The sequence below is a fragment of the Furipterus horrens genome, unplaced genomic scaffold, assembly GCF_987537825.1.
Source record: "Furipterus horrens unplaced genomic scaffold, mFurHor1.1.pri manual_scaffold_6, whole genome shotgun sequence".
In the NCBI taxonomy this organism is placed as follows: Eukaryota; Metazoa; Chordata; class Mammalia; order Chiroptera; family Furipteridae; genus Furipterus; species Furipterus horrens.
Window position 1 is genome coordinate 119,827,572 of NW_028327176.1, and position 13,012 is coordinate 119,840,583.

Genomic DNA, 13,012 nt, shown 5'->3' on the forward strand with positions numbered 1-13,012 from the left:
TGTTATATATAAGTACTGCTACACCAGCTTTATTTCCCTCTCCATTTGCATGAAATACCTTTTTTCATCCCTTACTTTTAGTCTGTGTGTACCTTTCTATTTGAGTTGGGTCTTTTGGAGGCAGCATATATATGAGTCTTCTTTTCTTATCCATTCAGCTCCCTATGCCTTTTGGTTGGAGTAGTTAGGGCATGTACATGTAAGGTAATGATAGATAGATACATATTTAGTACCACTTTATTCTTATTTTCCTCTAGTTTTTTTCTTTCTGTTTTTCTTATTCTTATTCTTAAAGCAAGCCCTTTAACATTTGTTGCAGTAATAGTTTGGTGTTAACAAACCCCTTTACCTTTTTGTCTGGGAAGCTCCTTATTTCTCCTTTGATTTTAAGTGATAACTTTGCTGGATAAAGTAACCTTGGTTGTAGGTCCTTGCTTTCCATCACTGTCAATACCTTACACCACTCCCTTCTGGCCTGAAATGTTTCTGTTGAGAAATCTGATGACAGTCTAATTGGTGCTCCCTCCTGTGTAACAACCTGCTTTTCTCTTGTGGCTTTTAGGATTCTCTCCTTGTCTTTAAGCCTTGCCATTTTAATTATGATGTGTCTCAGTGTAACCCTCTTTGGGTTCAATTTATTTGGGACTCTCTGAGCTTTCTGGACTTGTATGTCTTTTTCCTTCACCAGATTAGGGAAGTTTTTGGTCATTATTTCTTCAAATAGGTTCTTGATCCCTTGCTCACTCTTTTCTCTTTCTGGTATTTCCATGATGCAGACATTGTTATGCTTCATGTTGTCCAAAATACTTCTTAAGCTCTCCTCGTTTTTAAAATGTTTTTTTTCTTTTTGCTGCTCTGCCTGGGTGTTTTTTCTACCTTGTCCTCCAAAGCCATTGAATCAATTTTCTGCTTCATCTAACTTACTGTTATTCCTTCCAGTGTATTATTTATTTCAGATTTTGAATTATTTATTTCTGACTGGTCCTTTTAATGGTTTCTATTTTTTTTTCATGCTGTTGAGTATCCTTATAATCATTACTCTAAATTCTATTTGATAAATTGCTTGCCTCCATTTAATCTATTTCTTCTTTTGGAGAATTCTCTTGTTCTTTCATTTGGGGTCTATTTCTTTGTCTTCCCATTTTGGCTGCTTACTTGTATTTTCCACCTTAATTGTTAAACTACTTAGTGATATAGCCCTAAGCTATAATCAGCAGCCTGGCTTAAGCACTGTGGGATGTGGCAGTGTAATTCCTGTGTGGGGGACTATTTCTTCCCCTCAGGCATATGCTACTCAGAGGGGAGTGCTCTGCCTGAAAAAGATGGCTCCTGCAGTATAGGGAATGACTCAGCACAAGGATCCTGGTAGCTGTTCCTTCAGTTCTCTCCCAAGAGCCACCAACCCCAGACTCTCCTCAAGTGTGTCTAGTCCACTCTGTCCTTCCTCTGCTGGAGCTCAGGGTAAGTGGTTGCAAATGAAATTTTGCATGTAGGCCCTTTAAGAGGTTCTCTGAATATCCATCTATCTTTCCCTGGCAGATAGAAACCCTCCTGTTTTTCACAGCTGGATGTTATCTGAGTTTTGTTTTGTTTTTTTCTGGTTCTGGTGCTGTAGTCTGGGGAGCCCAGCTTGGGGGTTAGACCTCACACTTCTCCAGGAGAAACCCCCAGCTGCTGAAATAGCCCTCCAGTACTTTAGCTGCCACCCGTGGGAGCCCAGCCAGCCCTCTCATGCTTCCTCTGCACTTCCTATCAGTCTTGTTGTGGTGAAGTGATTTCTTCTGTCTGTCTGTGGTTATAAACCTTCTCTCCAACTAGCGTTCAGTTGATTATTCAGAATGATTTCTCTGCACTTTAGTTGTACTTCCACATTGGTTCTGGAATGAGGTTAGTGTTGCTTCCACTTACTCCTCCACCATCTTGGATCTCCTTCATCAATATCTTTTAGTTTTCATTGTACAGATCTTTCACTCCTAGGTTAAAGTTATTTATATATTTATTCTTTTTGATGTTATTATAAATGGATTTTTTCTTAATTTTGCTTCCTGATAGATTATTGTTAGTATATAGAAATGCAACTGATTTTTGTATATTGGTATTTGTGTCCTGCAACTTTATTTAATTATTAGTTCCAACAGTTTTTCAGTGAAGTCTTTATATAACATTATGTCATCTGCAAATGGCAACAATTTTATTTTTTCCTTTCTGATTTGGATGCCTTTTATTTTTTTCTGGCCTAATTGCTCTGGTTAAAACTTATAATGCTATGTTGAATAAAAGTGGTGAGAGTGGACATTCTTATCTTATTCCTGATCATAAAATAAAGCTTTCAGTTTTTTACCATTAATTATGATGTTAGCCCTGGGTATGTCATATATGGCCTTTATTATGTTGAGGTATGTTCTCTATATAGCCCCTTTGTTGAGAGTTTTCATCATGTAAATATGTTGGATTTCATCAAATGCTTTTTTTGCATTTGTTGAGATGATAGGATTTTTATCCTTTATTTTGTTACTGCAGTGTATCACATTTATTGATTTGTGGATGTTGGACTATCCTTGCATCCATGGAATAAAACTCATTTGATTGCTGTGTATGATTCTTTAATGTACTGTTGAGTTTAGTTTGCTAAAATTTTATTGAGAACTTTTATATCTATCTTCATCAGGGATATGTAATTTTATTTTTGTGGTGTCCTTATCTGGTTTTGGTATAAGGGTAATACTGGCCTTATAAAATTAAGTGTGGAAATGTTCCATCCTCTTCTCTTTTTTTTTGGTGTGTGTGGGTAGGGGGTGAGTTTGAGAAGAATTTGATATTAAGTCTCTTTTAAATGTTTGGTGGAATTCAGCAGTGAAACCATGTGGTCCTGGACTTTTTTTGTTTGTCGAGATATTTTTAAATACTGATTCAATCTTTTTACTAGTAATTGGTCTATTTAGACATTCTATTTCTTCATGAGTCAGTCTTGGTAGGTTGTATGTTTGTAGGAATTTATTAATTTCTTCTAGATTGTTTCATTAAGATTTGTTTCATTAAGATTTGTTTCTAAAGGTTTGTTTTGTTCTTTTATTTGGAATATATTCCTCTGTTTCTTCACTTTTATAGACTCTCACTGTGTTGGTTTCTATAGTTTAGATAAAAAAGCCATGTCTCCAGTCTTGACACACTGGTCTTATGAAGATCAGCCTCATTAATCAGCCTCACCTGTGCTCTGGTTGTCTCTCAAACTTTTGCTATTGCCTAACCGTTTTCTTAGTTCTTAATAGCTTCCAATAGTTAAGTATGCACCAACGCTGGACCCTCAGGCAACAGCCTGGAAAGTATGATATTAAGCCCCTTACTGGAAGAATCTGGGAGGTAAGCATTTTTACTGCTCCCTCAGTTCTGGGCCTGGTTGCATAATTTCATGGGAAGGGATAGAGGGAGTGCCCCTGAGCCCATTAAGAACTTGGTTTTTGTTTGCTGTAGTGTTATGGGACTCATGAATATAAGCCCCATGGGCTATCAGAACCAGGTAAGACAGGGGTCTTTCCCTCAGGAAGCAGCCTCAAAAGCTGAGGTGCCAGATGTTTATACAAGCTTCTTCCAGGGAGACTGGCAACTTGGAGAGGGCTAGAGGGAGAGGACAGGGGAGTTGTCCACCAGCTTCTCTGGTCTCTACAGAGGATTGCAGCCAGCCTCCAGATGCTCACTAACTTAGAAGCCCGACCCTCAGGCAGGAGCTGCTGAAGTATGCAGATAGAATCCTTCCAGAGACAGACCGGGAAATAAGCATTCCTGACTACTTCCTCTGCACTTAGCCCTGCAGGATAGCCACAGCTAGTGCTCACACCCATTAATAACTGTTTCTTTTTTTTGCTATAGTCTTGTGGGTTTCATGGATGCTAGTGTCATTGGTTTTGAGAAATAAATGTTTTGTGGGCCTTTCTCTCAAATGAGTCTTAAAAGTTGGGGTATTAGTTGTGGGGTCCAAACCCTTAGACTCTCAGGGAGAAGCTGGGAGCTGGAGAGAGTCCCTCCCAATTGTGTGGCATTATGCTGGAAATGGAGTTTATGACAAAAGTGTGTATCAGTCTTTCCTACTGATTTCAATATGGGTATTTTCTCATACAACTGATATGTAGGAGTCCCTCAGCTAATTTCTGGATTTCCTTCAAAGGAAATTATTCCATGTGTAGCGGTGGGAGGAGGAAAGTTCAGGAGCCTCCTATGCTGCCATCTTTAAAGACCACACATATCCAATTTTATAAAAAATAAATCTTAGTGAGATTTGCTTTTCATAAACTTAAAGCTTTTACTGGCTAATAGCTATGAACTATTACATTGCGATTGAACTCAGTAATGAATATTGAAGTTATCGTTGACTAACTTAAGAATATTTTAGATTGTTATTCCAGTTATTAAGCCACTGATGTGATAAGAGAACAGGCTCAAACTACTTTAAGTGTTTATTGATATAAGTTTATTCTATATATTTATTTAATGCCTACCTTGTTTCAGGCACTTGGGATACAAGTATCCAATGTTGTAGAACCTCCATTCTATAAAGTAACGTACTACAGAAATCATAAATACATAAATAAAGTTAAAGGTTACTTATAACTTCAAAATATAAGCCTAGGCAATATTCTAGGTGGTACTGAGAACAAAATTCCAGTAGATGACTGTAATTCAACCAGAAACATTTTTGTGACTGCATTCATTGTTTTCCATTTAGTTGCTCATTTATGATTTCATTTTACTGAACTCTGACTTTCTCTTGAGATCTGAATTACAATGAGAGTATTAAATTAAACCTGTGGTTACCTTTGCATATTTTGTGACTTCAAACATTTAGATTATGATTCACTTTGTGCATAATTTTTTAAATTATGCAAACCAGCAGATGTTCCTTTTACTTTTTCTAAGTTTTCTCCAATGAACTAAACTCATAGTACACTTTTTGTGCTGTAGTCTAGGAGATCTATGGCTGATTTTTTTCAAACTAATGCAATATATGCCTCACCTTTTCATCCGTAAAATGGGATCTGTACAATACCTAACCAACATGATTGTTATAAGGATTAAGAAATACAACATTTGTAAAACACTCAGAACTAAAGAAAGTGCAGGCACATAGTAACTTTTAAGTGCTATATTTTCTGTACCCCTATTAGTCATTTACCTCTGATATTTTAACACAGTAAATGGAGTATTGTATGCCCTGTTATTTCCTTTGTGCACTTGGGAGGAAGCAGAATTACAATGAAAAATAAAATCAAACACATATCCAGCAAGGCCGTATAAAAAATATCTATCTCTTTGTCTGTAAACCACTTGTCTCAGGAGTAAATCCCTTCAAATGATGAAAACTGAGATGTTTTTGTACATAACTCATTTTTGAAGTACTTCTGGTTTTAAAAACAATCAATGTTATAACATTCCAACATTAGAGAAATTAATAACTTAAAAAGCAAAATCCTCTAATTTTCTGAACCTGGACTCTATCTCTAGAGATAATTAATGGTAATAATCTGTGTATGTTCTCACGTGGTTTTTTCTATTATATAATATATATTTGTTAAAATAAGATCACATTGTACATAGTGTTTTGCAACTGGCCTTTATTCACTTATATAATGTCTTTGGTGTTTGTGTCAACACATTTAATTTCTCTCATTTTCAACATCTGCAGAGAGCAGTAACTCATGGATGTACTTGTGGCTCTCTATGTACCTACCCACAAAGCCACAGAGCATTCAGATCTCATTGACAAAAGCTTTCTGCTGACCTTTGTACAGCCATACTTGCCCCCTCTTCCTCTCTTAGTCTTGACACAAAAGGGGCACTAGGAGAGTGATTCAGAAGGTCTTCTCAGTCCACATCAGGAGCCTTCTGAGTGCAGGGAGAAGGACTAAGATGAGTAATGAGTACACATTCATCCTTCAGTTAATCCTAAGGATCTCACAGAAACTTTATAAGTGCAACACCCTTGACGTGACGCTCCTCTTTGGAGTGTGGATGCCCAGCCATGCACAGTCCACTTGAAGATGGAAGGAGACTTTATTTAAGGGTGTTAAGGTCAAGCAAACTTATTTTAAATTGTCATAGGAGGCCATTCATCCCCACTTCAAAGCCTATCTTTCATCATTCAGATACTTACCCTTGGAGCGATTAAGTCCTCTTTCATCTTTTCCATGCTTTCTTTTTTTTTCTCTCTCTCTCTTTTTAGCTTATGAAAAGGTAGACCTTTTATGCCAAATGCCAATATGTCAAACATTAAATATTCATTCCCTTCCAATGCACATGCATATAATTACTTACTCTACTGTGACAAATGTAATGTTATTAACTTGCATACCAAACTGACCTATAATTGACTGACCAGGTATAAAGAGTACTCTATGAGAGAGCTTAAAGTATTCTGCTTAGTTGAGGCTTTTGTTAAACATCATGTAAAGCTAAAGACTCCACAAATAAGAAAATGTTTTGCAGAAAGGAGCTACAAGCTTTTTTGTCAAGAAAACAAGGGACATGATTATGCCATCTGGCACTTTCATGGATGGACAGGCTATGATGCCTCTGTGGCATCAACCAGGAAGCCCAGGTGTTAAGGCTGAGGCGAAGCTCCTTTCTGCCACATAGAAATGCTAAGGAAACCAGAGATGTTGGGAAATGTTGTCCCCCAGCTTCAAAGATCCCTGAAACACCAAACTTTCTGAACTCCCTTATACAATTTGTTGAGGGCTAAATAGTAAGTGGTTCAAAATTGCATAGGTAAAGCCTAGAATGATCATGGGTAAGAACTAAAACAATAGATAGATCCTGTTCTCTGCCTATTCACGGAGCCCAAGTAGCACTACGCCACGCTGGAGTTCAAGTTCTGATTATATGTACCTCCAATAGGTCCAAGTGACCTTTCTGAAACATTGTTTTGAGAAATAAAAATGCCTTGCCATGCTTCTTATGACTGTTTCAACATGTTTCTTGCAGATACCATTGTTCTTATCGCTTCAATAGCAGTTGTTTCTGCAAAAACTCAGGGTAATATTTTTGCCACATCCGCACTGAGAAGTCTCCGTTTCCTACAGATCCTCCGTATGGTGCGCATGGACCGAAGGGGTGGCACTTGGAAATTATTAGGTTCAGTGGTTTATGCTCACAGCAAGGTGAGATTTACTATCTCAGTTATAGAACAAGATTTTTTAACTATTTCATTGATTGCTATCATATTTGATAAATCTATCACAAGCAAACTTAGTCATTTCAGAAATTGGTCAAAGTAATTTGGAGAAACAGTATATAATGGATTACTGAAAGTCATCAGAGCCCTGACCACTGTGGCTCAATTGGTCGGGCACCTTCTCGCAAAAGGAAGGTTTCCACTTCAATTACTGCTCAGGGCACATGACTGGGTTGCAGATTCAGTCTCCGGTTGGGGTAGTGCAAGAGGCAGCCCATGGCTGTTTGTCTCTCTCATTGATGTTTCTTTCCCTCTCTCTCCTCCTCCTTCGCCTTCTCTCTAAAAATAAATAAATCAAACCTTTAAAATTCATCATAAATATCCAAGAAGTAGTCAAATGAGTGGAGTCATGCATAAACTTGTTTTTCTTTTTCAAATTTTTTTTTTACCTCTAAATACCTTTCATTCCTTTTTTATCCAGGAATTAATCACAGCTTGGTACATAGGATTTTTGGTTCTTATTTTTTCATCCTTCCTTGTCTATCTGGTGGAAAAGGATGCCAATAAAGAGTTTTCTACATATGCAGATGCTCTGTGGTGGGGCACAGTAAGTATAAAAAACTTTTTATTTATTAGATGTTGTGAAATTTTTCCTTTAAATACAGTGTAATGAGTCTTATGAATTGTCTCAATAAAAATATTAACTCCCAAAAGGGAGTTAAGTAAAAATATACAGCACTTATAATTATCTAAATAATTTACCCCCCTCTTTATTTCAGCAAAGTTAAGTTCTCTTATAAATTAGTAGTAGTAATTCTTGAGTACTAGATTGTTTCCAAGATAAAAATATATTATTTTTAACTGTGACTAAAATGTTGATAGGCTTATTTGTTTGTTTTACCTTTTTGGAGCACAAATTTAAATTACCTAGTGCTGCATTGGTTTATCATTCATCAAATTATTGATCTGATATAAAAAATAAAGGAAGGGTAGCTGGACAAAAGTTAGAGAAGTAAAATTATGACATAAAAAGTGAAAAAGGCTGATAACCATCTGAGAACAGAGATGATAGACACCTAATTTCAAAACTTTTCATTCAAAGACCTCCCTTTCATTTATATTTTTATTAAAAGATAATCTTCCAAAAAAAAAAGTAATTATGATTCTCATACATAAAGAAAATAAACACATGCTAAAGATTTTAACTCATTTTTTATTTTTTTTAAGTATTAATGAGGGAACCAGTAAAATGTTACAAGTAGTTCAAAGGGCTATTTAAAGAACAGAAACATCAAGATCAGGAATATTGAAATGAACGTGCAAAAATCTGTGGTACATTTACACAATGTAATACTACTCAGATGTAAAAAAGAAGGAAATCTTACCTTTTTGTGACAGCATGGATAGACCTTGAGAGTATTATGCTAAGTGAAATAAGCCAGTCAGAGAAAGACAAGTACCATGTGATTTCATTTATATGTGAAATCCAATGAACAAGATAAATTAACAAACAAAATAGGAACAGACCTGTAAATACAGAGAATAGACTGACAACTGTCAGAGGGGAGGGAGGTTGGGGGCTGGGCAAAAAAGGTGAAGAGATTAAGTAAAAAAATAAAAAACAACAACTCATAGACAGGTAATAGTATGGTGATTATCAGATGGAAAGGGGGAGGAGAAGTACAAGAGAGTAAAGAGGGGATGAATGGTGATGAAAGGAGTCTTGACTTGGAGTGATGAACACATAATACAATATACAGATGATGTATTATTGAAGTGTACATCTGAAACCTATATAATTTTATTAAGCAAAGTCACCCTAATAAATTCTATAAATTTTTTTAATTTAATTTTTAAAAAGAAAATGATTGTGCAAACAGAGGCAAAACTGGCTTCTTCCACAGTGTGAGAGGGAAGTCAATTAAACCACCACCTGACAGAATTTATTTCTATGTCTGTAGGCAAGAATTATTTTGCATCGCTGACAGTTATCTACAAGTTACAAGTTATAAAATAGCTCTAAGAACAAGAAAGGTGCAGCATCCCATAAAGTCAGAATTCAATAACCTGGAATGGTGTCCTCTAAACAATGCATAGTTTTCTATTGAAGCAAAAATTTCCCTATGTTGTAAAGAATTGTAAAAGGAGACATTGATTAGAAGAGGCCTCAGAAGTTACATAATCTGATCACCTATTGAGGAATGTAAAGCCAAAGTGATGTATTACCTTATGTCTTGTACCTAATAATGGCCAGGGCAAAATTAACTCCCAAAACCCTCTTCCTATGAAACTTTTGACATTAAATAGATGTGAATCAGGAAAATATTATCAAATACAATGTTTACAAATATGTTGATATTGGTACGTGTTAAATTTGAGTGCTAGATTGTTGCCAAAATAAAAATACATCATTTTCTTAAACTGTGATTTAAACACTGGTAAATTGTTTGTTTTAACTTTATGGACGAAGCATAGCTTTAAGTTACCAGTTAGTGGCATTGTCTCCCTGTTCCTCAAAACCTCATCATCAGGAACTAGACTTTTGTTGAGGACAAAGGAAATATTTCAGGGCTTGTATTAAGCAGAACTTGGTGTGTCCGTTGGTTGTCTAACAGCAATAATGTGAGTAAGAATAAAAAATGTATTCAACTGAAGATTAAGATTTTTCCAAAATCATCAGAGTAAATGTGTACAAGATTGTGCAAATGAAAACAAAGCATTTTGTTGGTGTAATAATCGGGTTTAAACTCCTCTTCCCCTGACCACCACAAGCAATAATGGACATTTAGAAAGGAGAAAAGTGGAAACCCCAGAAGAGAGCAGTCATCTGACAGTCTTAAAAATACTTTTTACATATAGAAAGCAAATGAAAATCTATGACTCATGGTGGAATAAACTGTGTAAACTGAGAAAACAGGAGGCTTTTCAAGCCAGTGAGGGGAAGAGAATTTATAATCTCACCCTTCAAAGCAACGGTTGAATTGAAGATTAGTTTTGCTTCTCTTTGGTAATTCTGACTATTTAAACTCCTGAGGTACTCAGGTGCACCTCTTCCCACTGAGAAGCAGTTGGTGAGCTCAGCCTGGCAGCTCCTGATCCTTTTTGGCATTTGTCTTCCTTTTCCCCTTATTACTAATAAGAATTGTTGTATTGTGTGTTAAACAGTGTGTGGGAAACTCTTAATATATCTCTCACTTAGTCACCAGCTTGTTTCTTTTGCCAAAATAACCCAAGTAGCAGATATTCAAAGATCATATCTATGACTTTCTGGGGGTTGGGGGGACAACATATCTTCATCAGTTTACATCTTATTAGCGCTACTATGACTAAAATTTAATGTGTACTTAACAGGCTCTTTGAATGGCCTAATTATGTCTCTAATTTTTTAAGAAGAATCTATTCTTGAATATGAGATTAAAAATCTTCTAAAACATTAAATCTCTAGGAATAAAAATGGCCTTTTTGGTTCACAGTGGATTTGTTGATATTTACTTAATTAAATTGTCTAAAGCCTAAAATAATAAGCAGAGGGCTTATTATTTCTATTTATTATAAGACTATATATTATGTCTCCAATGTGAAATAAAATAAATTTAGAATATTATATTGTTAATCAAGTATTAATGAAGACTTTAAGGAATATATGGCTGGATATTTTTTAGTTAAAATTGTCCATGTTGCACATAACAGATACCTTGCTAACTATGGAAGTATCCAGAATAAATAGAGAAATAAAAGCATCCTGAATTGAGTGTTTCTAAGAGCTAGACTTTGGTGGAAAAAAGGGAAATTAACTTTATTAAAAAGGCCCAAAGTATTGACATTAAGTATCAAATTGCAATTTGTGGTCCAGGGATACAGTATCCCAGTGAATTCTAAATATTAACTACTAAACTTCTTTCATTAAGAAGATGCCAAAGGCTATTTCCAAGAGCAACTTTTGGAGGAATACAGTAGCATGCTCAGCACTGCTTAAAGCTGGTAACAATTCAAAGAAGTCTGATATCTGAAAAGCATTCCATACTAGTGAATAACACTACCTGGCTCATTGAGTAAGGGCCTGGTGCTAAGACCATAGCAAGTGCCCAATCAAAGATGGTGGCTACTGTTGGTATAGATATTGCTGTTGTGGATGTTAGATAGAAGCACCTTTATAATAAAAAGAACAAAAAAATCTATATGCTTCATGGCAGACCCAGAGCTTAAGCACAGAAGAAGCTTGGAAATTGGGGATTGCGATAGGTCATTGATAACAAAGGAAGTGGAGGAGGGTGAATGGAGGTGACTCTAGTGGCTTAAACAGCTACTGGAAAAGAGTACCTACTGATTGCTGGGCAGAGCTCCACTTGATGTTATTTCCTGTTATTATTTTCTTCCTTTTTAGTTGCTTTAGATTTATTCTGAAATAAATTTATAACAGGTTTTACTGCAGTTACTTTTTATTATTATCTTATTTCCTGTTATTATTTTTCTGCTTTTGACTTGCTTTAGATTTGTTCTGAAATAACTTAAGATTAGGTCTCTTCCCTGGAGTAATTTTTTCTGGTAATGACCTGGTAAGTACCAGCTGGTCCTCTTCCTATTTACTGCTATTCCTATGATGAAGATAGTGTTTGGGTTTTTTGGTTTTTGTTTTTGTTTTTTAAGGAGAATTCAGCAGCAGATAGTATAAGTCTACTCTTGAGTAGCATCAGAATACAACTTCCACCTGAGACCAAGTGTTTGAAATAGTTACTTCAGACATGTAGAAGAATTCAATATCAGCTAGAGTTAGTCCTAGAACTGATGCTGAATATCTTAACAATCTTTCTCAAAACAAACAATATAGAAAGCTCTAGTATAATGTAATATACTCTGCACTCAACAGGTCACACCACCTGCAAAATCTAAGAATAATAAATGGTATAAATTTGTAGAATGAACAAAAATACACTTGTCCTTGATAATACCAGTTATAATTCTGACACTCAACCCTCCTTACATTGGGTTCACCAGGACAAAATGTTTTCTGCGATGTCTTATAAATTGTTGTTTTTTGACTCAGTGCTGATACATTAAATAAACATTAACAAACGTTTCTTACTTCCAATGCATTACCTGATTGTATCAAAGCTTTACTTGGCCATGAGATGATCAACACATTAGTTCCTAACCATTGAAGAACATTGTTAACTACCAAGCAAATACTGAGACACACATACCCCAGTCGCTACCGACTAAAACACCCTAGCTGTTAGGAGCATCAACAAGACAAGTCCCATGACTACCTTAATGGCTTGCATTTATGAAATGCATTGGTCATAAACCTCTTTGGAGAAGCCTTTCCTAAGAAGTTTGTTCCTTTTATAATGTCATCTCACACATGGCTCTGGACAATTTTGCTCAGTATTATCCCATAAACATTGAGCATATGCTATATAGAAAATAACAGAATAATAGTCAGGAGACCTGGGTTCCAGCCCCATCATTATGATTCAGTGAGGGTACAACATTAAGCAATCATTTAATATTCTGTAAAATTGTAATAGTAATATTACACAAAATTGCTCTGTGTTAAATGAGATTGCACATGTAAATGTGCTTTATCAAGCACTAGACAAATGTTAGTTACAGCTATTATTACATATTTGACCACAAGCCTGGAAGAACAATATAAAATGCTAATAATCTGAGCTACCTGTGACAGCAGAGCCCAAATTATATGATGCCACCAACAAAGGAGTTTCTGATGGTTAAAGATAGAAAACTATTCTGATGTTCAAGGTATCCAAATTTCAAAATTAACTGCACAGGTTCTATGACTACCCATTACCTAAAACCAGGTGCTCAGGATATGACCCAAGGGGA

General features: G+C 35.8%; 1 protein-coding gene across 2 annotated transcripts in view; it reads left to right on the forward strand.

Annotated features, from left to right (window-relative positions):
• KCNQ5 (potassium voltage-gated channel subfamily Q member 5) overlaps positions 1 to 13,012 on the forward strand; it is a 538,864-nt gene that overhangs the window by 435,141 nt on the left and 90,711 nt on the right. For both annotated transcript variants that reach the window (XM_090282660.1, XM_090282661.1), the window contains exons 4-5: positions 6,976 to 7,151; positions 7,647 to 7,772. In XM_090282660.1, the coding sequence (XP_090138786.1) occupies positions 6,976 to 7,151; positions 7,647 to 7,772 (302 nt within the window). The remainder of the gene's footprint in view (positions 1 to 6,975; positions 7,152 to 7,646; positions 7,773 to 13,012) is intronic.